The sequence below is a fragment of the Monodon monoceros genome, unplaced genomic scaffold, assembly GCF_005190385.1.
Source record: "Monodon monoceros isolate NGI ecotype Baffin Bay Population unplaced genomic scaffold, NGI_Narwhal_1 Super_Scaffold_12, whole genome shotgun sequence".
In the NCBI taxonomy this organism is placed as follows: domain Eukaryota; kingdom Metazoa; phylum Chordata; class Mammalia; order Artiodactyla; family Monodontidae; genus Monodon; species Monodon monoceros.
The window spans coordinates 110,918,378-110,945,161 of NW_021703768.1; the positions used below are offsets into that span (position 1 = coordinate 110,918,378).

The 26,784-nt window shown below is 47.2% G+C and overlaps 1 protein-coding gene across 3 annotated transcripts in view; it reads right to left on the reverse strand.

Annotated features, from left to right (window-relative positions):
* The window catches only part of FSTL4 (follistatin like 4), a 440,571-nt gene that overhangs the window by 32,238 nt on the left and 381,549 nt on the right, over positions 1-26,784 (reverse strand). For all 3 annotated transcript variants that reach the window (XM_029215752.1, XM_029215751.1, XM_029215753.1), the window contains one exon: positions 18,246-18,366. In XM_029215752.1, coding sequence (XP_029071585.1) covers positions 18,246-18,366 — 121 coding nt within the window. The remainder of the gene's footprint in view (positions 1-18,245; positions 18,367-26,784) is intronic.

The following is a 26,784-nucleotide window of genomic DNA, read 5'->3' on the forward strand; positions in this document are numbered from 1 at the left end:
GGAGGCCAGGACCTGGGAGTGAATAACCTTGGGCTCCTGCTAGATCCCCATTTATTTATACAGGCCTGCCAAGCAACCACAGAGTAAACTTAAAGAAGGTGAGGGAAGAATCAATAGAGATAGAAGCAGAAAGGAATGAATCAATTTGCCAAAAAAGAGTGGAACTGATAAATCTGAGACCTGGATGTTCGTGAAAATGAATAAAGTAGCCAAATTTCTGGCAAGTTTGTTTAATGAAAAATATAAAGAACACAGAGGAGATTAAAAAATATGGAAGTACTTTGGTCAATTATAGGTAATAAACATGAAGCGCTCAATGAAATGAATCACTTAAAAGGAAACTTTAAAGTATTGACATGGAATCAAGAAGAGAGCATTTAAAACATTTTAAAGCACTACTTTTCAGTTATGCAGTGAATAAGTTCTAGAGATCTGTTATACAATATAGGGCCTTTAATCAGCAATATTATGTTGTGCACGTAAATATCTATTAAGAGAGTAGATCTCATGTTAAGTGTTCTCACCACAAAAACGAACAAAAAAGAAAAACAAAGTGGAGGTGATGGGTATGTCTGTTACCTTGATTGTGGTGGTGGTATCCTAGGCGTATACGTGTACAAATTCATCAAATTGTATAGATTAAATATGTGCAGTTTTTTTGTATATAAATTATACCCCTGTAAAGCTGTTTTGTTTTCTTTTTCTCTGCTGTCTCAATTATCCTTTATTTGTAGTTTACCTTGAATTACTCTGGTAACCTATTCAGGTTTTTCTTTTTTTTTCTTCAATTCATGGTGTCTCGGCACACCTATGTCACCCACCGGTTCCTTTACAAAGAAAGTTCATAAAGCTGTTTTTAAAAAGGCGCTACTAACCCCCAAAGAACCCTGATTAGTTTCATAGGGAAGTTCTTTTGTACATTTCAGGAACAGATAATTCCTACAGCATACAGCAGAGAAGATGTCCCAAATTTTATAATGAAGCTGTATAACCTGGCCACAGAAACCTGCCAAAGAGAGCACAAAATAGATGATTACAGACCTAACTCACTCAGTACTAGATATACCAAAATCCCAAGTAAAATATTAGCATATCAGGATTCTGGACAAGATGGTAGAGTAGAAGGACTTGTGCTCACCTCCTCTCACAAAAACACCAAAATCACAACTAACTGTTGAACATCCATTGACAAAAAAGACTGGAACCTACCAAAAAAAGATATTTTACATCCAAAGACAAAGAAGAAGCCACAAAGAGACAGTAGGAGGGGAGCTTTTGCGATATAATCAAATTCCATACCTGCCGGTGGGTGACACACAAACTGGAAAATAATTATATCACAGAGGTTCCCCCACAGGAGTGAGAGTTCTGAGCCCCATGTTAGGCTCCCCATCCTGAGGGTCTGGCATCAGAAGGAGGAACCCCCAGAGCATTTGACTTTGAAGGCCAGTAGGGCTTGAGTGCAGGAGCTCCACAGGACTGGGGGAAACAAAGACTCCACTATTGGAGGATGCACACAAGACTTCACATGCACTGGGACCCAGCACAAAGCAGTGACTCCATAGAAGCCTGGGCTAGACCTACCTGAGGGTTTTGGAGGGTCTCATGGGGAGGCAGGAGTTGGCTATGGCTCACTGTGGGGGCAAGGACACTGGCGGTGGAGGGCTCAGAATACTGATCAGTGTGAGCTCTCCATTTTGGCAATGAGACCTGGGGCCACCCCGCAGCCTGCAGACTCCACTGTGGGATGCTTCTGGCCAAACAACCGGCAGGGTGGGAATCCAGCCCCACCCATCAGCAGACAGGCTTCCTAAAGTTGTACTGAGCTTACAGCTGCCTCTAAATACAACACTTGACACGGCCCTGCCCAAGAGAGGGACAAAACCCAGCTCCACCCACCAGAGGGCAGGCAACAGTCCTTCCCACCAGGAAGCCTGCACAAGCAGCAGGACCAACCTCACCTACTGGGGGGCAGACATCAGAAACAAGAAGAACTATGATCCTGCAGCCTGTGGAAAGGCGACCACAAACATAGAAATTTAGACAAAATGAGATGGCAGAGGAATATGTCCCAGACGAAGGAACAAAATAAAAACCCAGAAGAACAACTAAGTGAGGTGGAGATACACAATCTGCATGAAAAAAAGAATTCAGAGTAATAATAGTAAAGATGACCCAAGATCTCAGAAAAAGAATGGAGGCACAGACTGAGAAGATACAGGAAATGTTTAACAAAGAGCTAGAAGATCTAAAGAACAAACAAACAGAGATGAACAACACAATAACTGAAATGAAAAATACACTAGAAGGAATCAATAGCAGAGTAAATGAGGCAGAAGAATGGTAAGTGAGCTGGAAGACAGAATGGTGGAAATCATTACTGTGGGACAGAATAAAGAAAAAAGAATGAAAAGAAATGAGGACAATCTAAGAGACCTCTGGGACAACATTAAATGCACCAACATTCACCTTATAGAGGTCCCAGAAGGAGAAGAGAGAGAAAGGACCTGAGAAAATATTCGAAGAGATAACAGCTGAAAATATCCCTAACATGGGAAAGGAAACAGTCATCCAAGTCCAGGAAGTGCAGAGAGTCCCAGGCAGGATAAAACCAAGGAGTAACACACCAAGACACATAGTAATTGACAAAAATTAAAGACAAAGAAAAAATATTAAAATCAACAAGGAAGGGCTTCCCTGGTGGCGCAGTGGTTGAGAGTCCGCCTGCCGATGCAGGGGACACGGGTTCGTGCCCCGGTCCGGGAAGATCCCACATGCTGTGGAGTGGCTGGGCCCATAAGCCATGGCCGCTGAGCCTGTGCGTCCGGAGCCTGTGCTCCACAACGGGAGAGGCCACAACAGTGTGAGGCCCGTGTATCCCCCCCAAAAAAAAAAATCAACAAGGAAAAAGCAACAAATAACATACAAGGGAATTCCCACAAGGTTATCAGCTGATTTTTCAGCAGAAACTCTGCAGGCCAGAAGGGAGTGGCACGATATATTTAAAATGATGAAAGGGAAAAACTTACAGCCAAGAATACTCTACCCAGAAAGGCTCTCATTCAAATTCGACAGAGAAATGAAAACCTATACAGATAAGCAAAAGCTAAGAGAGTTCAGCACCACCAGCCCAGCTTTGCAACAAATGCTAAAGGAACTTCTTAGGCTGAAAGGAAAAGGACACACTAGAAACAAGAAATGAGAAAGCTCACCAGTAAAGTCAAACATATAGTAAAGGAAGGAAATCATCTGCACACAAATATGATATCAAAACCAGAAATTGTGAGAAAAGGCGAGTACAAATGCAGGATACTGGAAATGCATTGGAGATTAAGAGACCAACAACTTAAAATAATCTTGTATATGTATAGACTGCTATATCAAAACCTTATGGGAACCACAAACCAAAAATCTACATTAGATACATACAAAAAACCAAAAAGTAGTCCAAACACAACACTAAAGATAGTCGTCAAATCCCAAGAGAACAGAACAAAGAGGAAGGGAAGGAAAAAGTCCTTCAAAAAGATATCCAAAAAAATTAACAAAATGGCTCTAAGAACACATATATTGGTGATCACCTTAAACGTAAATGGATTAAATGCTCCAACCAAAAGACACAGACTGGTTAAATGGATACACAAACAAGGCCCGTATATATTGCTGCATACAAGAGACCCACTTCAGATCTAGGGACACATACAAACTGAAAGTGAGGGGATGGAAAAACGTATTCCATGTAAATGGAAATCAAAAGAAAGCTGGAGTAGCAATACTCATATCAGACAAAATAGACTTTAAAATGAAAACTGTTACAAGAGACAAAGAAGGACACTACATAATGATCAACAGATCAATTCAAGAAGAATATATAACAATTGTAAATATATATGTACCCAACAAGGAGCACCCCAATATATAAGGCAAATACTAACAGTCATAAAAGAAGAAATTGACAGTAACACAATAGTAGTGAGGGACTTTAACACCCCACTTTCATCAATGGACAGATCATCCAGACAGAAGATCAATGAGGAAACACAGGCCTTAAATGACACGTTAGAACAGATGGACTTAATTGATTTTTACAGAGCATTCCATCCAAAAGCAGCAGAATACACGTTCTTCTCAGGTGCACATGAAACATTCTCCAGGATTGATCACATGCTGAACCAAGAAGCAAGCCTCAGTAAATTTAAGAAAATTGAAATTATATCAAGCATCTTTTCTGACCACAATGCTATGAAATTAGAAATCAACTACAAGAAAAACAAACATAAACATGTGGAAGCTAAACAATATGTTACTAAACAACCAATGGATCACTGAAGAAATCAAAGAGGAAATTAAAAAATACCTAGAGGCAAACGAAAATGAGAGCACAATGATCCAAAACCTATGGGACGTGGCAAAAGCAGTTCTAAGACTGAAGTTTATAGCAATGCAATCTTACCTCAGGAAACAAGAAAAATCCCAAATAAACAACCTAACCTTACACCTAAAGCAACTAGAGAAAGAAGAACAAACAAAACCCAAAGTTAGTAGAAAGAAAAAAATCATAAAGATCACAGTAGAAATAAATGAAACAGAGGCAAGGAAAACAATAGAAAAGATCAATGAAACTAAAAGCTGGTTCTTGGAAAAGATAAACAAAACTGACAAACCTTTAGCCAGACTCATCAAGAAAAACAGGGAGAGGGCTCAAATCAATAAAACTAGAAATGAAAAAGGAGAAGTTACAATGGACATGACAGAAATACTAAGGAAGAAATGGACAAATTCTTAGAAAGGTACAATCTCCCAAGACTGAACCAGGAAGAAATAGAAAATATGAACAGACCAATCACAAGTCCTGAAATTGAAACTGTGATTAAAAAACTCCCAACAAACAAATGTCCAGGACCAGATGGTTTCACAGGGGAATTCTATCAAACTCTTTAGAGAAGAGTTAACACTTATCTTTCTGAAACTATTCCAAAAAATCACAGAGGAAGGAACACTCTCAAACTCATTCTGTGAGGTCACCATCACCCTGTTACCAAAACCAGACAAAGATACCAAAAAACAAAAATTACAGGCCAATATCACTGATCAACATAGACACAAAAATCCTCAACAGAATACTAGCAATCCAAATCCAACAATACATTAAAAGGATCATATACCATGATAAAGTGGGTTTTATTACAGGGATGCAAGGATTTTTCAATATCCACAAATCAGTGTGATACACCACATCAACAAATTGAAGAATAAAAACCACATGATTGTCTCAATAGATGCAGAAAAAGCTTTTGACAAAATTCAACACCCATTTACGATAAAAACTCTCCATAAAGTGTGCATAGAGGGAACATATTTCAGCATAATAAAGGCCATATATGACAAACCCACAGCTAACATCATTCTCATCAGTGAAAAGCTAAAAGCATTTCCTCTAAGATCAGGAACAGACAAAGATGTCCACTGTCACCACTTTTATTCAACATAGGTGTTGAAGTTCTAGGCATGGCAATCAGAGAAGAAAAAGAAATAAAAGGAATTCTAATTAGAAAAGAAGTAAAACTCTCACTGCAGATGACATGATACGATACATACAAAATCCTAAGGATGCTACCAGAAAACTACTAGAGCTCATCAATGAATTTGATAAAGTTGCAGGATGCAAAATTAATACACAGAAACCTCTTGCATTCCTATAAACGAACAATGAAAGATCAGAAAGAGAAATTAAAGAAACACTCCCATTTACCATTGCATCAAAAAGAATAAAATACCTAGGAATAAACCTACCTAAGGTGACAAAAGCCCTGTACTCTGAAAACTATAAGATGCTGATGAAAGAAATCGAAGATGACACAAACAGGTGGAGAGATATACCATGTTCTTGGATTAGAAGAGTCAGTATTGTAAAAATGACTATACTAAGCAAGGCAATCTACAGATTCAATGCAATCCCTATCAAATTACCAATGCCATTTTTCACAGAACTAGAACAAAAAATCTTAAAATTAGTATGGAGACACTAAAGATCCCGAATAGCCAAAGCAATCTTGAGAAAGAAAAATGGAGCTAGAGGAATAAGGCTCCTTGACTTCAGACTATACTACAAAGTTACAGTCGTCAAAATAATATGGTACTGGCACAAAAACAGAAGTACAGCTCAATGGAACAGAACAGAAAGCCCAGAAATAAACCCATGCACCTACGGTCAATTAGTCTATGACAAAGAAGGAAATACTATACAATGGAGGAAAGACTGTCTCTTCAACAAACGGTGCTGGGAAAACTAGATAGCTACATGTAAAAAGATGAAATTAGAACATTCTTTAACACCATACACAACAATACATTCAAAATGGATTAAAGACCTAAATGTAAGACTGGATACTATAAAACTCCTAGAGAATACATAGGCAGAACACTTTTTGACATAAATTGCAGCCATATCGTTTTCAAGCCGTCTCCTGGAGTAATGGAAATAAAAACAGAAATAAACAAGTGTGACCTAATTAAACTCAGAAGCTTTTGCACAGCAAAGGAAACTATAAACAAAATGAAAAGACAACCCACAGAATGGGAGAAAATATTTGCAAATGACATGATTAACAAGGGATTAATATCCAAAAGTTACAAACAGCTCATGCAGCTCAATATTAAAAAAACAAACGACCCAATCAAAAATTGGGCAGAAAACCTAAATAGATATTTCTCCAAAGAAAAGATACAGATGGCCAAGAGGCACATGAAAAGATGCTCAACATTGTTAATTATTAGAGAAATGCAAACCAAAACTACAATGATATATCACCTCCCACCAGTCAGAATGGCCATCATCACAAAGTCTACAAACAATAAATGCTGGAGAGGGTGTGGAGAAAAGGGAACCCTCCCCTACACTGTTGGTGGGAAGGTAAACTGGTACAACCACTATAGAGAACAGTAAGGAGGTTCCTTAAAAAACTAAAAATAGAGTTACCATATGATCCAGCCATCTCACTCCTGGGCATATATCCAGAGAAAAACATGATTCGGAAGGATATGTGCACCCTGATGTTCACTGAAGCACTGTATACAATAGCCAAGACATGTAAGCAATGTAAATGTCCACTGACAGATGAATGGTTAAAGAAGATGTGGTATGGGCTTCCCTGGTGGCGCAGTGGTTGGGAGTCTGCCTCCCGATGCAGGGGACGCGGGTTCGTGCCCCGGTCCGGGAGGATCCCACATGCCGCGGAGCGGCGGGGCCCGTGAGCTGTGGCCGCTGAGCCTGCGCGTCCGGAGCCTGTGCTCTGCAACGGGAGAGGCCACAGCAGCGAGAGGCCCGCGTACCGCAAAAAAAAAAAAAAAAAAAAAGAAGATGTGGTACATTTATATAATGGAATATTACTCAGCCATTAAAAAGAATGAAATAATGCCACTTGCAGCAACATGGATGGACCTGGAGATTATCATCCTAAGTGAAGCAAGTCACACAGAGAAAGACAAATATCATATAATATCACTTATATGAGGAATCTATAAAAATGATACAAATGAACTTATTTACAAGATAGAAAGTCTCACAGACTTAGAAAACAAATTTATGGTTACCAAAGGGTAAAGGTTGGGGGGAGGGATAAATTCAGAGTCTGGGATTGACATATACGCACTACTATGTATAAAACAGATAATCAACAAGGATCTACTGTATAGCACAGGGAACTCTACACAATTTTCTGTAATAACCTAAATGGGAAAATAATTTGAAAAAGAATAGATACATGTATATGTATAACTGAATCACTTTGCTGTACACCTGAAACTAACACAACACTGTTAATCAAGTATACTCCAATATAAAATAAAAAGTAAGAAAAAATTGATAGACCTAGAGATCATTATGCTAAGCGAATAAGTCCGAGAAAGACAAATATCATATGATACCACTTACATGTGGAATTTAAAAAAAAAGATACAGATGAACTTATTTGCAAAACAGAAACAGACTCACAGACTTAGAAATGTGGAATCCAAGAAAAAATGATACAAATGAACTTATTTGCAAAACAGAAACAGACTCACAGACTTTGAATGCAGACCTGTGGTTGTGGGCAGGAGGAAATGTGGGGGGGGGGGAGGAATAAATCAGGAGTTTGGGATTAACATGTACATACTACTATATGTAAAATAGATAATCAACAGGGACCTACTGTATAGCAAGCACAGGGAACTCTACTCCATTTCTGTAATAACCTATATGGGAAAAGAATCTGAAAAAGAATGGATGTATGTATATGTGTAACTGAATCACTTAGCTGTACACCTGAAACTAACACAACCTTGTAAATCAACTATACTCCAATATAAAATAAAAATTAAATTAAAAAACCACAAAAAACAAATACCCACATAAAAATATTAGCAAATCAAACCTAGCATGGCATTATTGGGTAAGATGTATTATCTTCCATAAGATGTTACAGGAAAACCTCACGACCTTTTCGGCCAACCCAATAAAAGAACATACTGTGACCAAGTATAATATGTTTCAATGACTAACTGTTAGGAAATCTATAATTAATCATATGCAAGTCAAAGGCAGTCAAAAAAGAAAAACCATTTGATTCTCTTGCTAGACACTAAAAGGCCTTTGAAAAAAATTCAAAGTCCATTTCTTGAGGGAAAAAAACCTCAATAAAATAGGAACAGAATAATATTTTCTTCCTACAATGAAGAATATCTCTATAAAAAGTGGGACCAGCACCAATCTTTTCAGAACGGTGAAACATCAAGTGGGGAAAAAACAAAAAGGAAAGAGGAAAGGAGGCAATATCAGGCTCTCAACATTTTTCTGGATGTTACTGTCAATAGAGGCAAGAAATGAGAGGGAGAAATAGTAAAGAGGTGGAGAAAAATGATACCTTACCTGGATATGCTCCAGATAACGAACCAAAAGTGTAAGGTTTAATAAGTGAGTACCATAAAGGGGCCAGTACCCAGACAGACAAAATTAATAGCTCACTTATATACCAGTAGTGGCCAGATAGAAAACACAGTGGACCGAAATGAATGAAACTATAACATCTCACTGAAGACACATAAAAAGACTTGAAAAATTAGAGAGAGATGATCTTGGATAGGAAGACTTACTGTTGTTAAGAAACAAGATACTCCCAATTATGCCAAACATTTAATCTCATTCCAGTTAAAATCAGTTGGTGGGGTCTTGACAAAATAATTCTCAAATTTAGCTAGAGGAAAGAATGTGAAAGAACAGCAGAAGAAATTTTGAAAAACAAGCATGATGACTGTCATTTTTCCATACCACATATTACAAAGTATTTCAAGTATTACAATAGCAAATAGGGGGAGGGGGAGAGGCAGGGGGAGAGGGAAAGGCAGTGTGGGGAGGAGAGGGGAGGGCTGAGGCACTTCCCAGCTTTGAGTCCAGCAGCACATTAATGGTCTTTGTAGAGTTTACAAAGTTCTGTCAACTCAATGTTGTGCAGTCAACACTTATTACATCCCAACCAAGGGTCAGGCATTACACACAGAGCAGTGAATAAGATCGACCCAGTCCCTGGCCTCATGAAGCTTTCTGTCAGGGGGAAGATGAGCAACATAACAGCAAAGTGTGATGAGGATTACCAGAAGGGAGCTTTGGGGACATAGGGACAGGGGTCTGGGAAGACTTATTAGAATAGAGCACTTGGATCTACTCTCTCCACCTCACAAAGGAAATCGGCTTTCCTTATGCCTGTGGGGCCTACCCCTTTATTGATAGTAGGTTTGTCCAGTGAACTGGTGGTTTGTGGACCAGTCTCCTCAGTGAGGTGCCCAGTGGCCAGCACAAGGCTTGAAGACTAGCCTTTGCCTCTGTCCTGCCCTCTGATGGGAATCTGTGGACCCAGGAACCTGTCACACTTGAGTGTGTATCTGCATCCCCTGGCTGGAGCGGGGGCTCTTGTTAAAACAATGTTGGGCCCACCCCACAGTGTCTGATTCCGGAGGTCTTGGTTGGGGCTGGGAGATTTGCTTCTACCTGTCAGGTTCCAGGTGAGACCCAGGGTCAGCCCTGACTTGGAAGCTCTTGCAGACCGATTGAACTGAAATAGGTGGCGCTGTTCTACAACAAGACAAAAGCTGACTGAAAGTCAAGGGAGTGGAACCATCCATTCACTTAAAAACAAAGGACCATCTGCTGGGCAAAGACACCCGGGCCTCCAGTGGCAGGGGTTAGAAGACAGCTCATGTCTGCTGAGAGCGAGGAAACCCTGGCTGGCCTGGAGGTCTCCAGGAGCCGAAGTCATCCTGGGGGCTATGACCACTCCTCCTCGGACCTCCATCCCTCCATCAGCAGGACTAAAGATGGCCCTCAGAACCCCGCGTCCTCCACCTCCCAGTGGCCCCTGTCCCCAGTCTCCTCATCTCCAACTGAGGACCATCAGGGCCCTTTCCCTCATGCCCTTGATTTGGGATCCTGTCAGTCTACAAGAGCCTAGGCCGCTGGGGCATCCACCATCCCCCAAACCTTCTGTTGTGCCTTCTAGAACTCATGTTCTGCCGTCAGCAGAACGTCCTCTATCCTTAAACTCCTCTGTGAGTGTTCCTCACCTTCTTGCTCAGACGGAAACCTGGTGACACTCCTTCTCTTGCAGCCTTTTAAGTGGATGTGGCTCTCTCTCCCCACACTTGTCCCCCCGCCCCGTCCCCTACCCCATGGGCTGGGAGGTGGGGCAGGTGTTGCCACTGCCAGACCATCCTCCTTCCATTCCCCAGAAAAGGACCCAGTTTTGAGTTTCCTGTCCCGCGAGCCTCATTCCTAGGTTCCATCCCCTCACGTCCTGTCCACGACGTCCCTCTAGCACTTCTCTCTCCCTCCTGCATCAGTTTCCCCCTCTTTACTGGATCTTTCCTATTAGTCCATAAAACGCTTTTAATTTCCATCTTGGAAAAAAATCCCCAAACCTCTTTACCCCAGCTTCTCTCCCCAACTCTGCCCCGTTTTTCTTCCTGGAAATACCCTGGAGAGTTGTCCATACTTCGTGGCTCTCACATCTCCTCCCCATCCCCCCGGAGCCAGCTCCAGGCAGACCTTTCCCCACCACGTGTGGAAATGGCTCTGCTCTGGACCACAGTGCCCCCCCCCACACCGACCCTGACCCAATGGCCAGTTCTCTTTCCTCACCTTCCCTGACGTGCCGGTGGCATTCACCACAGCTGATCACTCCTCCTCCTTGGCCCCAGACACCACTTGGCCCCAGACACCATACTCCTAGTTTTCCTGTCTCTGTGGCTTCTTCTCTGCCTTCCTTGCTGCTTTTTCTCATCCCCCAGGCTCTCAGTGCTGTCGTGCTCGGCTGCTGGACATTCTCTGTCTGCACTCCTTCAGCATCTATTCTGGTCTATTGACTTTAAATACCAGCCCCCCTGTGAGGCATCGGAAATTTATACCGCCAGTCAAACCTGTTCCTTCAACTCCAGACTTAGATACCCCATGGGCTGCGCGACATCACACGTTTATCACGTCCCCACGAGCTCCAGATCTTTCTTCTCCAAGCCTGCTCCTCCACGATCCTCTCCTCTCAGTGAATGGCCTCTACTTTTCCAGGTGCTCAGACCAAGATCTTTTGGAGGTACATTTGACTTTGCCACCAAGTGGACACAAATGTCATCTTTTCAGTATGGCTTTTACTTGCCGTCATACCTAAAGCTTCCACCTTTTATCTGAGTCTCCTTATCCCCTCCTGTTTTAAAATTTTCCTCCTTAGTATCTTCCACCCTCTGAATTGCTCCATGAGGATGGGGATTTTGGTCTGTCCACTGCTGTTTTCAGTGCTCAGCCTGGTGAGTGGCATGGAGAGAACCTCAGTAAATGCTTATTGAATGAATGATGACGACAGCGAAGGATGAGGTGGTGTTGGCAGCAAGGCAGGGCGGAGCGGGGAGAGGGGGGTGGGAGGGAGGATTCTTAGCCAAGGGAACAATCAGTGCAGGGCAGTGGAGTCAAGGAGGCAGGGTGGGCATAGCAGAGAGAGAGAAGTTCACGGGGCAGGGGCACGTGGGAGGGGTGGGGCAGGGCCTGGGTCCCAGTGTGTGTGCGTGTGTGCGTCTGTGAGCATGCACGGTGGACTCCCGGGGATGGAAGCTGCTGCTGCCCCTCCGTGAGCCAGTGGCTTGGGCCTCCCCTCCTATGGTTCCTGAGGGATTGGCGTGGAAGAGGCCAAAGAAGCACAGCCCAGTCAGCAGCAATGGGAGGGGGCCCTGCACACAGGCCCAGACCCCTGGCTAGATCGGGGCCAGTAGCCTCCTGGATCTTCCCAGCTCCATGCCTGGCATGAGCGGGCCTGTGACATGGAAGGCAAACCCCGGAGTACCAAGGAGCTCCACTGAGAAGCCCGTTTTGCCCTGACCTGACCTTTGCTAAGTTGAAAACTGGCAATAGGATGTTAGAGGGAAAAAATAATCATCCCATCATTTGGGTAGAAGCTCAGCCACTGCCTCCAGGACCCAACTGTCCTCCTCACGTGTGATGAGGCATCGCTAAGACTGCAGCTGGTGTGGAACAGGCCCCGGGCTCTGAAGAGAGCACTGCAGCCAGAGCCCTGATCCAGCCTCCTGCCAGGACAGGAAGGGCCTAAGGAGAACCCTGGGCAGGGAGGCATCAAAGACCTTGGTACCCTTGGCCCCTGCTCGGCCAGGGTCCTGTCAGAAAAAGTCCTGCATTTTCTCTGTGAGAAACTACCCTTCCCAGGGTAGGGATCGGGTGGAGACACAGCTTTCTGCCAGCAGCAAGGCAAAGGCCCAACTGTTTTCCTCTGGCCCTGATCTCCCCTCTTCCTCTGTGTTAATTCACACACTAAAAAGCATTCGAATTAATGTATCTGGGATAAACACATTCATTTTCTTTTAAATTTGCAAAACCTTCCCATGAAAATATTTCAATACACAACACAAAGGCACATTTTCTTTGGGAAACATCAATCATTTCCAAGGTGAAAGGCAGCATAAATATGTCTTAAGTAAGAGGCACATTCACCAAAGTACCAAGCTGGAGTAATAGACAGATTTGAGAGATTACTGTTGTGCTTTGGGAATGAATCGCTACTTGTCTGAACTGTGGGGAGGTTGAGGGTGTTTTTAATTTAATGGATTAATCATTTATTTCTGAAGTTTCTGTTCCTCCTATGGAAGCAATGTGGGAAGTTTGCGTGAAGTTATAAATCATGTCAGTGTTTGGGCCTCATCTCTGGGGGGTCTGGTCTACGGGGAAGTTATACTAATAACTTGAGAAAGGAAGTAGTTGCCTGGAAGGGCTTCCTTTAGCAAAACCAGGTCAAGACAGAGTCCCGGATGGAGAAGAAGCTCCAGAAGATGGTGACCCAGCCTGTATATGGAGCCCGGCCCCTGCCACCAGGGAGTGAGGCAGCTCCAGGGAGAAGTCTGTACTTTATTCCTGGCTTGGCAACTTCCTCTGGGTCTTGATTTTCCCATCTGTATAATGAGCTGGAAGGTCTCTGAGGGGCTACCAGCTCAGACCATCTGTGTCCGCCAACTACAGTTAAATATGGCTTGAGACAAAACAAAATCTCCCCCATATCTGTCCCATCTTGGACTTTGAATTATATCCGGCCAGGCATTTCGCAAGCATTTGACACATATCCTATCTCATCAGGCCTATAAGGGAGGAGGCACTATTGTTATTCCCATTTTACACGTGAGTTTACTCGCCAAAGATGTATGTCAAGGAAGTACCAGTACTTGGATAGGTACTAGGCTTGAATCCAGGTCTCTCTGGCTCAGAGTTCATGTCTTGACCCTATGACAGAGGTGTCTCCAGCTCGGGTCTGCGCCGTGCCTTGGGTGGAACAGCGCCACCCAGCTCCTGTTCGCATGTGCGGTATCCCTGTCTCTTGGGCCCACTGGCCACACATTGCCTCCCCAGAACACCTGCCATTCACATGGAGTCTTCTGAGCCCTCAGAGAGGCAGGGAGCTGGCAGGGCCTCCTCTCCCCGCTTCATCATCCTCCCCTTCTTGTCCTCCCTCTGACTCAGGAGAAGCAAGGAGAAGGAAACGACAGAACATTGTTCCCTGTCTGTGTGTCCTGGGCACTGCCTCGGCTCAGTAAGCCACAGGCCATCTTCCAGGCCAAGAGGGGACCAAATCCCACCACCCACAGCACAGCTGGGTGACCCCACCAATTCTACTCAAGCTGCTCTGGGACATCTTTCATGCTTTTGACTCACGCTTGGGATGACTGACGAAAAGGAACAAATCCCACAGATGAATCTGTTATAGCTTTCTCACATCTTCTCCACGAGATGTCTCAGCAAAGCAGTGCTCCTTCTGTCCCGAGCACAGACGGTGCCTTCTCACCTTCCCAGTCCTCCTGCCCGGAAGCCCCCCGTGCCCACCGCCTCGGTGAGCCTTCCGCAGCAGCCCAGCCCTCCTGGGTCTCCCCCTGGGAACCTGAGCAGCATCGGGCATCTGCACAGTGATCTGCCAAGCCCACCTGGAGCTGGACGGCCAAGCCGTGCAGGTCATCAACTTCAGTCCTGCTGCAGGCGGGGCCTGCCCTTATATCTACGCTGTGGGTCCTTCATTGGATGCTCGCTAAGCCAGCTGTTTCTGACCATGCGTGAGCTCAGCACCAGGGGCAGGGATAAACGAGGCAGGGTTCCTGTCCCCGGTCCCCCACAGTGTGCCCCCGCTCGACAGCAGATCAACACCGACCTGCTGAACGACCACATCTGGATTCACCAACAGCAACAGTGCAATGTCCCAAAGGGGAGGATGGGGCGGAGAAGGCGTCAAGAGTCTAGGCTTTGGTGTCAAGATCCATTTTGCAGTTATATACTAATTGTAGGGCTGGGGTTCCTGGGCAGATCACTTAATCTCTCTGAGCCCTAGTTTCCTCATCTGTGAAACAGAGATGCTGCCCAGTAATTATTCAGTAAATGTTCCTACTGTAATTGTGTCTTTCGTACCATTTTACTTTCAATGACATCTTCCCACCTTCCCACACAGATAGGGAGGTTTTCCCTCTCAGTCAGCACAGCACACTTCACTTCTGGAATACTCTGAAAACCTCATGTCTTGTTCCTTGGTCAGCAGGCAACGGACTCATGTCCTTGGGAGGCAACACCAGATCTACCTTAGTATGGTGCTCCCATGAGGGAGCTGCTTCATGGACCCAAATGCCACCCCCAAGTGCCTGGGGGTCAGCCCAGCCCAGGGACCTTGTGGGCTCCTGGAGTGAGGCCCACCCTAATGGCCCAGCCCAGCCGTCATGGAACTGAGCGAAGTAAGCCATGGAATGAGGTGGAAAGCCCACCGCAAAATACAGAGGTCCTAGCATGCTGCCGCTGACTCTAGTACTTCGGCTGGAAGAGAAGCCTTAAATCTCTCAGCAATTAGGAAATGGATCTCAGGTGGCCTCTCTCTGGATCTCAGTGGGGAGGTTTTGCCAGTTAGACGCCCCTGGGCCCTAAGCAGCCTCTTTAGCAATCGCTGGGCTGGGGGGTGGGTAGGAGCGGAGTGCCTGGGGAGGCTCAACAGGCTCTCCAGTGCCAGCTGCAGAGTCCGCTCCCCACTCGGGTGGCAACAGGAAGCAGCCCAGTCTCTACTTTCAGCCCAGCAATACATGGTGTCCGTGGGCCTGGGCCTTGCTCCTGGATTCAGCACCGGGAGGGAGGAAATGGCTCATTCCCACCATGAGCTCTGTCTCAGAATTCTGGGGGAACAGGAGGCAGAAGGGCCCTCCCAGCACCGTGGACCTGCCATTCGTGTATTAAAGGTGTTTAAGACCACAGAGTCTCCTGCAGGCGCCTGAGGCGAGGACAGGCTCTCACTCATGAGTTACTCTGGTTCCTGGGCTGGTGGATCCCCTCCCTTCCCCACAGATTTGTTCTGGAGGAAATGAAGGGGACCAGGCTCAAGCCCTCTCCTTGTACCCTCGGTTCTTATGAGATGGGGGCAGGATGCGAAGGGCTGGATGGAGGATCTGGGAATCCTGGGTGATTTCCCTTTTTTAGGCTGGGCTGGTCTGAGGACCCGAGGGACCTGGGCCAAACCGTGTGGAGTTGTGCAAGCCCACATTCACCAACACTGTACAAGGCTGGGCACCACTTTCCAGCTATAGATGATAAAGCCCTCTTCACACTGCAGAGTACATGCCCCGCCCCCAGAGCAGCCCTTCTCAGGGAGCAGCCCAGACACTGCCCGCCTGCTGCACATCAGGCTGGCCTCTGAATGGCAGCCTGGGATGACTCACCCAGGGGTGTTATAACTGGGAACCCCTGGGTTATTTCTGATGAAATCCAGAAACTTCATTGTACACCCTGATTCAAGCCAACAAACACAGCCACAAAGCCCCAAAGGATTAAATATGTCCCAGCTCAAGGGAAATACTAATAAAATACGGCTTCGGCACATATGAACATAAAAATCCCTAAAACATCCTATAAGACAAATGTAGAGGCAAGCTGAGCTCACTCTGTTGTCCTTAAATGGCCTGTCACCCAGGATCCCAGAGGTAAGTGACATTGAACCTCATGATGTAATTATTCTCAACACCGTGTATACTTTATCAGAGCAGAAGCCCTGGACACAGCTGGCACAAAGGGTCTGGGGCTGACTTGGAGCTTTCACATTATTCTCTGGTGCACAGACGCCCTGCTCAGGCCTGCTTGGTGAAAGCAGTGATGCCCAGCTGGGTGTGGCTGGACACGTCTAATTTCCCTGGAGTGCTGATCTGCCATGGCACTGTGATGGCTTGTTTGTTGTGATGGCTGGAGTGGCCAGCCGTGTGACAGAGGGCAGAGCACAAGCCCTGGGTCTAGAATGACACCTACCGGTGGTGTGACCCCAGGAAAGTGACCTTACCTAGAGACTCATCCATAAAGTGGGTTAAAATATACCGACTGGGAGAGTCCATGTGATGTGTTAGCCCAGGGGCTGGCCAGAGAAAGTCTCAGAAAACTATTGTAATTGTTGATGTGGTCAGCAGCAGGGGTTAATTCTTCTCAGTTTCTGGGAGTCCTGGCAACACAGGGGCCTGTGAGAAGCAGAGAAAACCTGCGGCAGCCTGCTGAGGTTCTGCTTCGCTGGGCCCAAGCTGAGGCTCGTTAAGCCTCTGGGGGAGGGAGGTGGGAAGCAGACCCTTTTGCAGAAAGTAAGGCCTCCCAACTGGATAAGTGATTTGGGTCCACAGTACCTGGAGGAGGAGTGGCATGTTCTAGACAGTGTCTGCTTCTCACTGGATCAAGACCACAACAGCTTGCCATCTCCATGTCACTGTAATCGAGCAGGACCCTATGGGGCCTTCCCGGGACAGACTCCCTCCCCAACCCCCATGTCCTCCACCTGCCTCTTGTCTATAGAAAACCTTTAGACTCCCAGGCCTGCCCTGAGTGCCAAAGAATAAATTTACTCAGACAAGTGAGAAAATGCAGAAAGGAAAACAGTTAAGCAAGACAAAATAATAATAGTTTAGTCATTAAACAAAGTCAAGGACATTTAGTTCCTCCTCAAGGGCTATAGACAACATTCTGAGCCGTGTGCTTTGAGCTGTTTTGCAGATACTGAAACCCCCACCAGGTGGAAGAAGTTAACTCTATGCTGTCCACAAGTACATAGAACCCAGACCGGTTGGAATCAGAAGGTTGACAGTGTTGACTCCCGATTACCTCACCACCAACCAATCAAAAGAACATCCACGAGCTTATCACGCGCCCCACAGCACCCCCCCTCCCAACCCCCTGTCTTTGAAAACCTCTCCCTGAAAGCCTTCAGGAGTTGGGTCCTTTTGAGCGCTAGCTGCCTGGACTCCTTGCTTGGCACCCTCCAGTAAACGCTGCACTTTCCTTCACCACAATCCAGTGTCAGTAGACTGGCTTTACCTTGAGCAGGCGGGTGGACCCAAGTTCGGTTTGGTAACATCACCTACAGGGCACACTCCACATTCTACAGGGGCCTGCTGGAGATGCTGGGTGCGACCTGCCTAAGTGACTCACCCCCTCCCACCTTGACTCACTTCATCAGAGGAGGCTTTGGGGAAAGCCAGACCAGGAAATGAGTTGGCAGACTCTGCCCCTGCCTGCCCACCCCGCTCCCCAGTCCCTCTTTACTTACAGGAAAGATGGGACATTTTGGGGTCAGGTATTTCTTTAAGAAGTCAGAATGCAGGAGGGGAGGAGGGTTGTTCTGAGCAGCGTTTGGGAACACTTTGGGGGGACAACATGCATGGAGCCATTTACTAACCATTCACCTGCAGGACGTGGGTCTGGAACAGCTGCTCGTAGCCAGAGGCATGGCAGGTGTAATTGCCCATGTGGATGGTGGTCACCTTGGTGATGTAGAGGGAGTCGTCCTCTCCAAAGTCCTGCTTGGGCAAGGAAGACAACAAGATTGGCTTCTCTGCTGAGTAGCCTGGGAAGCATAGCCAGGTCTCTGGTTTTGCAGGAAAACAGAAACCCTGTAGCTGCGAGAGACTTCCTTTCTGCCTGGCCCCCTTACTCAGCCAGAGCTCCCTGCAGGGCTGGGCAGCAGGACCTCCATGTCTCTTCCGTGTTGCTTGCCCAGACCCTATACATCCTTTTAAGATCTTGTTCACCTCCTCTGTGAGGTCTGGCTTGAACACCTTCCCCAGCACCCTCCCTCTCCATTTCTACAACTGGGCTCACCTGCCCCTCCTGTGCTGCTGCTTGGCTGGTTTCCTCAGCTCTTGTCCACCTGTTGAGAGGCTCTGGAGGGCGGCCTCCTTTAGGGTCAGCCATCTTTTTCTTAAAGGGCCAGATAGCAAACGTTTTTGGCTTTCTGGGCCATAGGGTTTCTGTCAACTAGTCAGCCCTGCCTTGTAGCATGAAAATAGCCATACCAATGCCTAAATTAATGAGTATCACTATGTTCCAATGAAATTTTATTTAAAAAAATGTGGTGGGCTGCCTTTGGCCCATGGGCTATAGTTTGCCTACCACTGGTTTAGATCTCACCTCCATCTCCAAATAATTTCAGGCAGCTTACAGAGATCTGGGTAACCGAAGAGAAGGGAAATTGAACTCTGAGGAAAATGAGGGCAAACAAAAAACAAGGGCAGGGATGTACTAGAGAGCAGGAGGGGCTGATGCCAGGGGTTCCATGAGAAATGACTCAGTAAGCCCTGTCCCTGTGACCTCTGCAGCCTCACAGAGTGGGATCCTATTTGGCCAGCACATGGGGAGGGATGGGCAGGAGGGGGCTTTGAGCTGGTCAGAGGCCCCTGGTGAGCACTGGGCACACAGCACTCCCCCAGGGCCTTTCCAGCCAGCTGCCTTGTCTCCTGCAGAACAATGCACAACGCTGGCCCTGTCCAGGCACCAACTGCAGACATGCTGGGGAATGGAATTACCGGTGTTTCAGGGAGACCTTTCATCATGTTTGGCTTTAGCTACCAAACATCTCCGAGGTGTGGTGCTCAGAGCTGATGGGACAGAGGAGGTCCTGGCTCCCTGGTGAGAAACAGGGCTGGGCAGTACTAGGTGTGAGGAGTGATGGGGGAAGCCCAGTGCTGGCACTCAAGATACTCAGGTTTTAGCTTGAACTCTGGCACTGACCAATGTTCCCTCATCCCTCTGGGCACTGGCTTCCCCACCTGTAAGTTGTGGACAATTTATATGCCCTATCTGCCTCCTGGGGTAATGGGGAGATCTGGCAAGAGAATGCCCACGAGTACATTTTCCAGTGTGGGAAGTGTGACATACATGGGGGCTGCTACTTTCCTTACTATTAACAGAAGATGCAAAACTCCTCTTGACCCCCTGGAGACAACACCAAACCATCCCTCCCGTCATTCTCCCTGTCCTTCCTGAGCTTCCTTTTTCCACAGAAGCAATCTCGTGGCAGGAGGGACGGAAGGCCACCAGTCAGTGTGGCACAAGGATTGTCCAAGGGCCCGGCCACAACCATCATGAGTCCTTTAAAGATGCTTTTGGGCTAATTAACCCAATGAAGGGTGCAGGCCCAAGAGAGGTTTGGGTTAAGGCACAGGTTGGAAGGTGGAGAGTGGATGCATGCAGCCTGCTTTCAGTATCAAGGAAAAAATACTCAGAAGTGCTCCCAGTGGAGTGAAATACTGGAGAAGGCTGCTGTAAGAAACCCTTAGAGTTTTCTCTGAAACATTGCTCTGCTGTAAAAAGCCCCATTTCTATCACGCAGTGGAAGCTTCCCTAATAAAAATAAAATACCAGATAGCTTGTTTGTCCTGTGCCATAACAGAGACATAAAGGGTTCATACCTGAGTTGCTTATGAAAAGTTAATGGTTAGTCAGCTCTGGGGCTGACATATTTCTAATCTAAGCTGTTTCCTGTGTCAAAACCTAAATCTGCAGGAAAATACATTTTGCTTGGAGTCTCAGTGGTGGAATGGCATCTCGAAAGAGGGCTGGGGAGCTGGGTGCGGCCCCACCTTGGGGAACCTCAATACCTCACTTGGTTGGTTCCTGGACAGACTCCATCCCAAAGGGCAACACCAGAGCTGTTTGTAAGGGGTTTGGTGCTGGGGATCCCCTGGCATTTCCCTCTGTTTTGCCTTCTTGAGCCTTCATACCCACAGCCCTTCCTCACAGGAGGGCCCTCCTTGTAGTCAGTCTCAGGTTCTGGCACCCCCTACTCTTCTCGCCACCTCAGTGGGGTTGGGTGGTCATGGGACCCTAGGCTGAGAAGAGCCCCCAGGCTGAGGTTCCCACAGATCAACTGCAGAGTGGTGCCCAGTAATAACACCAGCTTACAGTCTCCACGAGCTAACTGTGTGCTGGGAATCTTGACATACGTCGCTTTGTTTAAGCCTCAGAAAAAACCCTGAAAACCATAAAGCAAAACAAATGCCCAGTCCCCATGGGGTGAGAAAGTAGAGCTCTCCTGCGCAATATATTCAGAGTCTGACCTTCTCTCACCGCCTCCACTGCTACTGCCGTGGGCCAGACGCACGGTCCTCCGCCTCTGCCCCTCTGCGCCGCAGCCAGGCCACGCCCCCCTCACTCGGAGTCCCAGCCCTAGAGGGTCTGCAGGGATGACCTGCCGTCCCCTCTCCGCCCCGTCTCCTTCCACTCTCCCTTGCTCATTCCTCTCCAGCACTGTGGCCCCTTGCTGTTGCTCCAACATGCCTGGCATTCTGCCCCCTCAGGAACTTTCTCCTTGTTGTCCCACTACCCCAGGACTATCAGTCTGTCTTGCTCTACCTCCCTCAAGTCCGCTCATTTGTTATCTGCCGGCCCTATCTGTAACCCCCATGGAGCACCTGGCACGCACTTACTCCCATTTAGCATACTGTTTGCCACGTGTCTCCCCAACTAGAATGTGAGCTCCACCCTCGTGCCTGGTGCTCACTGCTGTGTCCCCAGTGCCTAGCGGGGCCTGACACAGAGTAAGCCCTCAGTAGACATTCGCTGAGCAGACTGTACAAGGCGCTGAGCTAGGCTCTCTGCAGGGGCTGTGTGTGCCCTGGTTCCCGTTCTTTGGGTTTGACAACGGAGGCGCCCACCTCCTGCCTTCCTGTGCCCCCAAATGTTACCAATCACCCGGGGTCCAAAGCAAGTGGCTGGTGGGGAGGCAGAGAGCTGGTCTCAAGTCTTGTCCCTGCCTTGCCACCCTGCCCCCTTCTCCATGCTGCATCCTCAAGCCTGGGCACCCTGGGAGGGCTCAACTCAGCGCAGCAGGCAGAGCCCATGCGTGTAGTCCCAGACCGGGCTGACGGCTTCTGGGAGCCCCTAACAGAGTTGCTTAACCTCTCTGTCTGTTTTTCCTCACTGCTCCTGGGAGCAGAGGCATATCTCTTGGGTGATCGCTCGGGGGTGGAGGTGTGTGGGTTGCCGGATGCGTTATGGCTCTACTTTGAGCACCTAACTCATTATCAGCCTGTGAGTTAGGCTCTGGGGAGAACCTGACTCTGTACTAAATAAAATAATGGCTCTGGGCTGAAACAATAGGCATCATATAATTATAGAAAAAAAGTGCATATTATTTTCTGGAGCATGAATACTGGCTACAGAAATCAAAGTTACCTCATCGGATGTAAGGAAATTACTTTATAAATTGATTTATGAAATTACATAAAACTAAACCTGCAATCCTCCTTCTCCTGAAGGTTTTCTGAGGTGTGTCTGAATGCTGCTATCAGTGCTTGATTGCATCTCTGAAACTGTCTTTTTAGGGATGGCTTTTTTTTCTTTTGCTCTGATGCGTAGAAATGTATTAGCAAAATCAAGGTTCCTTCCAGAAATAAGCAGATGCCAGATTAGACCATTCTTTGTATTGATGCGCATCTGTCTTCGGAAAAGAGACAGTTTTACTTAAAGATACTTTTTTTGGTTTTTTTTTTTTGCCTTTTAAAAAGCTATTTTCTAAGTGTCTGCCCTTAATAAAGTAATTAAATGAAACTTCAGTATTAAACAATATTTAAGCAGAGGCAAGATGGGGGATGTTGTCATGGTGATACATGTGAGTCAGGTCTAAGTAATATGAAGATGAGCCATCAGTGCTGATTATTTAGTGACTAAACGTTAGACACAAGGACTCCAGAGTGATTTCAGAGGTTAGGTTAATGGTACTGTCAGGGCTACAAAGTTTAGGAACATTTATTCAGAGCTTTTCTAGCTCTGCCCTCCTCAGGAGCACTCTTGGCTCTCTTTGGAGAGGATGGAGTAAAGGAGAGGGTCTTTTCCCCCAGGCTGGTTTGACTCTGGCCCCCAGAATTTCACTAACCCTAGCATCCCACCTGCACAAATGCACCCAAACACTGAGCGATGCAGTGCCTTGGTGATGGCCGATCCTCAGAGATGTTGCACTCACATGAACACACACATCCATTATCCAGACCCAGCAAAGACCAGATGCATCATTTGGTGGGCACAGACCAACATCCTTGTGAACACATGCAGTAAACAGCATGTGCGCACACACATGTTCCAAACCCCTGCTCTCTCTACACAGCTGACCCCTCGGACTCACACTGGGGTTCCCGTGTTGGTCACCTCCTTCTAGCCTCTCAGAGGACAGACCTGTCACTCTGCGAGGGCCTGCAGAAGCAGTCCTCTTGATCAAATTCCTCTTAAAAAAGAAGTCTCTGCAACTTGAAGCAATGCCTAAGTGGCCACTGAGCCCCCAGGGGAAGGCTGCTATGGACAGTCACGTTCGGTGTGAGCAGCCTGGAGTGGGTCTGTCCTCCTGCCCACTCCCAGGCCTGGCCCAGGACAGGGAGCCACAGGTGTGGGAGAAGGCACTGTGGGGAGGCTCCGGGCTTGCCCAGGACTGTGGGGAGTGTGCAGCCACTTGCTGCCTGGGGTTTATGTGGTCAGTGCCAAAGGGGAGGCACCTCATCTCTCTGTGCCCATGTGTGGCATGGTGCCTGGTGCATAATGGGTGCTCAGTTAGTGTTGGCTGAATGAATGGAGGTGTGTCAGCCTGGAGTGCTGGCTCGTGGGGAGCCATAGGAAGTGAAGTGAAGGAGTAACGTTACCCAGAGAGAAGTCTGGCCTTTGCCCTCAGCTATTGGGAGGTGAACTCTAGGCCTTGGGATGTGCCTTTGTTTGCTTGAGCAAACCAGAGCATCTAACAATGTGATTTATGATGGGAGCCCTGCACCACATGGGACCAGCTCTGCCTCCTGTCTCCTGTCTCCTGGCTGGATACTAGGGGTCAGCCACGCGGGCAGTATGGGATTGAGTGCTAGTGAAGGCTCTGGACACAGACCTGGGTGGGCTTCCCTGGTAGGTATGTTGTTACACGTCTATGCCGGGAGCCATGACCGCACCAGGAGACAATGGAAGCTCCGCACTTGGACCCTCCTGGACTCTGTCCTGTGGGCTTCTGCTCCTGGCTGATTTTAATCTGTACTCCTTCCTGATAATAAACCATAACTGTGAGTATAACAGCTCTCAGTGAGTTCTGTGAGTCCTTCTAGTTAAATGATTAAACCTAAAGGTAGTTTGGGGAACTCCCCAAACTTGAAATTGGTATCAGACTGAGGACGTTCTTGTATGAACTGCTGTCTCTAACTTTGTAGTTGGTTCCAGAACTCAAATGGGGGAGATTCTGGCCCAGTGGTGTGGATGCTAAGCATCTGGCCTGGGGACAAGCTTGAGAGTCTGAGCGCGCACAGGGGCCTGGGCACCTGTACGAGAAGGCTCACGCCAGAGACATTGCTTGGAGCACCAGCTCGTCCATCTCCAGAGGCCAGAGGGCAGACACCTCTTGACTGGCCAGGACTCTACAGTATATCATGTGGATGAGTGGCAGCTCCTGGGGCCTTCCGGGGAGTTGCAGGCCTGAGCCCCTGAATGGGGCTTCGGATCCTTAACCGATCAGCCCTGTGTGCCCAGCCTGGGTGGGAAGGGACTCAGGCGCTAGACTGCACTGCAGGGTCAACTGAAGTTCCACAGCGTCTCAAACCTGCTGCCTTCATCTGGGAACCCTGCAACCCTCCCCCCGGGGGCCCCTTGCATCACGAGTCCCCAGGCCTAGAGGGCCTTACCAGCTCCTCTAACCTGGATCACACTCCCAGCCAAGAGAGCTGATAGGCATTCTTGCTGTTCCGGAAACACCCCAGGGAGGATTTGATTAAATTTCCTTCCATGGCTCATTTCAGGGACCAACAAGGCTTGCAATCAGGAATTTTCTCCTGCTGTGGTGTTTAAAAATCTTATACACCATTGGAGGGAGTATAAACTGGTGCAACTTTTTTGGAGGGAGATTTGGCAATATCCATCAAAACTGAAAACATGTCCACTCTTGGATATAGTTATTCCACTTCTAAGAACTTATCTTACAGGGCTGCTTACACAAATGTGCAAAGAGGTATGTACAAGGATGTTCACCACAGTGTCGTTTTTATAAGATAAAGCCTGAAAACGGCCTGAATATGAGCTCCCCTGCGTAGGGCTTGGGGCTCTGCATTCAGGGTCTGGAAGCTGGATCAGAACCTTCCTGAGGGACTCTGTACCTTTGAGATGGGGCCAGAAGAGGTCACTGAGCACAAGTAAAGCCTTGAAGCTAGTACTATTGAGATAGGTTGGGACCTGGGCCCCTTTGCTGCAGTGCTTGCACCTGGACACACCTCTCCTCGAGCAACAGAATACAAAGAAACTGTGTGGGACTAAAAATAACCGCGTGCATGCTGCCGTTGGGGCAAATTCTGGACGAAAGATACAAAGAGACCAAAAAACCCAACTGCCACTTCTGAAGAGTCTGGAGCAAAACCAAGGGGTCGGGAGCAAAAGCAGGGCACTGCGCATGCCCTCTGCACACAACAGCACCGAAGGGGTGGGCAAACCACATAAGCTGGCCCTCCAGCCCGAACCCCTGGACACATCCCTACTCTCACCGCATATAAGGAACAAGCTCATCCGCCCTCCTCAGGGAGCGTGTGCAAGCAAGGGAACCTGCTGTTTGTTCTCACTCCCCTCTGCTGCAGCAGGGGCCCCAATAAAGCCTCGCCTGAATTTCTTGTCTGGCCTCTGATCAATTTCTGTCGATTAAAGAGGCCAAGAACCCTGGTCGGTAACCCTATGGGGAAAGAGGGGTGATCCTGAGGAGGCCACTGAGAAAGCAAAGGCCAGTGGAGGTATTTGGGAGGGCAGAGACCCCCACGAGTTCCACAGGCTGATGTACCATGGGCCCGGGCCCTGTCTCTTGGAGAGCTCTGGCCAGTTCTCCTTGTGGTTTGAACTCATCCAAAGCTCAAAAGAACCGGTTGTTCATCTGTAACCAGGGTTTTCGACACGAGCTGGCCAAAGGCTTTGAGTGCTTCAAGTATACTGTTTTCCAAGATTTTAAAACGAAATGTACCCAAGCGTTTAATGAGATTATTTTAATGCAGAACCTACAACCACTGTCTAGCATGTTGCAAACAGCTCTCCGTGCTAATGAAACGCCTCTCATCTTTTTACAATAGATTCATGACTGGTTCATACAAAGACAATAAGAATTAAATGAGTCATGAGCCTTAAATCATTCTCTTTTGGTCTTTTTAATAACTCACTTCCAAAGAAGAGCTGGCTAAGAGCATATGCTTCATTAGAGTTATTTGTTCATGGTTTTACACCATATAGGCACGGGGAAAAAGGGAATCTTTTAACACATCCTTCAAACACTGCCACAAATAATTTCTTTTAATGGGTTTTGTTTCTCTGCTTTTGTCATTGTACTCTGCCTGCCGACACCTGAAAGTCCCCAATAGGGAGACTTGGTGAAAGAAAAAAACAGCAAAAAACAGTGGCTTTTTCAAGTCATTTGCAATATATGGGGTTTGCTATAAGCCTTTTTTTTTTTTTTAAAAGAAGAATACAATAGAAAAAATTTTCCTCTCCCTGAGAATATCTCGGCCAAACAATTCCACGTGCTGGTCTCAGAGCCTTCTGCCTTCTCTTTGCTGTGGCAGAGGCTGGTGGCTAACGAGACCTGGAGCACCAGACACACGGGCTGCACCAGGAGGGGACACATCCACTGGGGCTCGGACACTGCAGCGGTTACTGTTGAAGCAGGAGGCAGGCCCAGCTGCCCCAGGGCGAGGCCTTGGCAATGCTTGGTGCTAGGTGCTGTGTCCTAAGAGCAAGGAACCTGGGGAGCTCTGGCTGGGGTGTGCAGGCTGGCTGCAGGCCCTGGCAAGTCCCTGGACCCTCTGACTAATAGAACCCCACTTGCCTCACAGGGCTGCGATGAGGATTAAATGCTTGTGAGTGGACTAGCATGGAAACTGGCTCCTGGACATAGCAGTGGCTTAGTACCGATGGTAGAAACACCAGCATTAACGCTAGCAAGGATTCAGGAG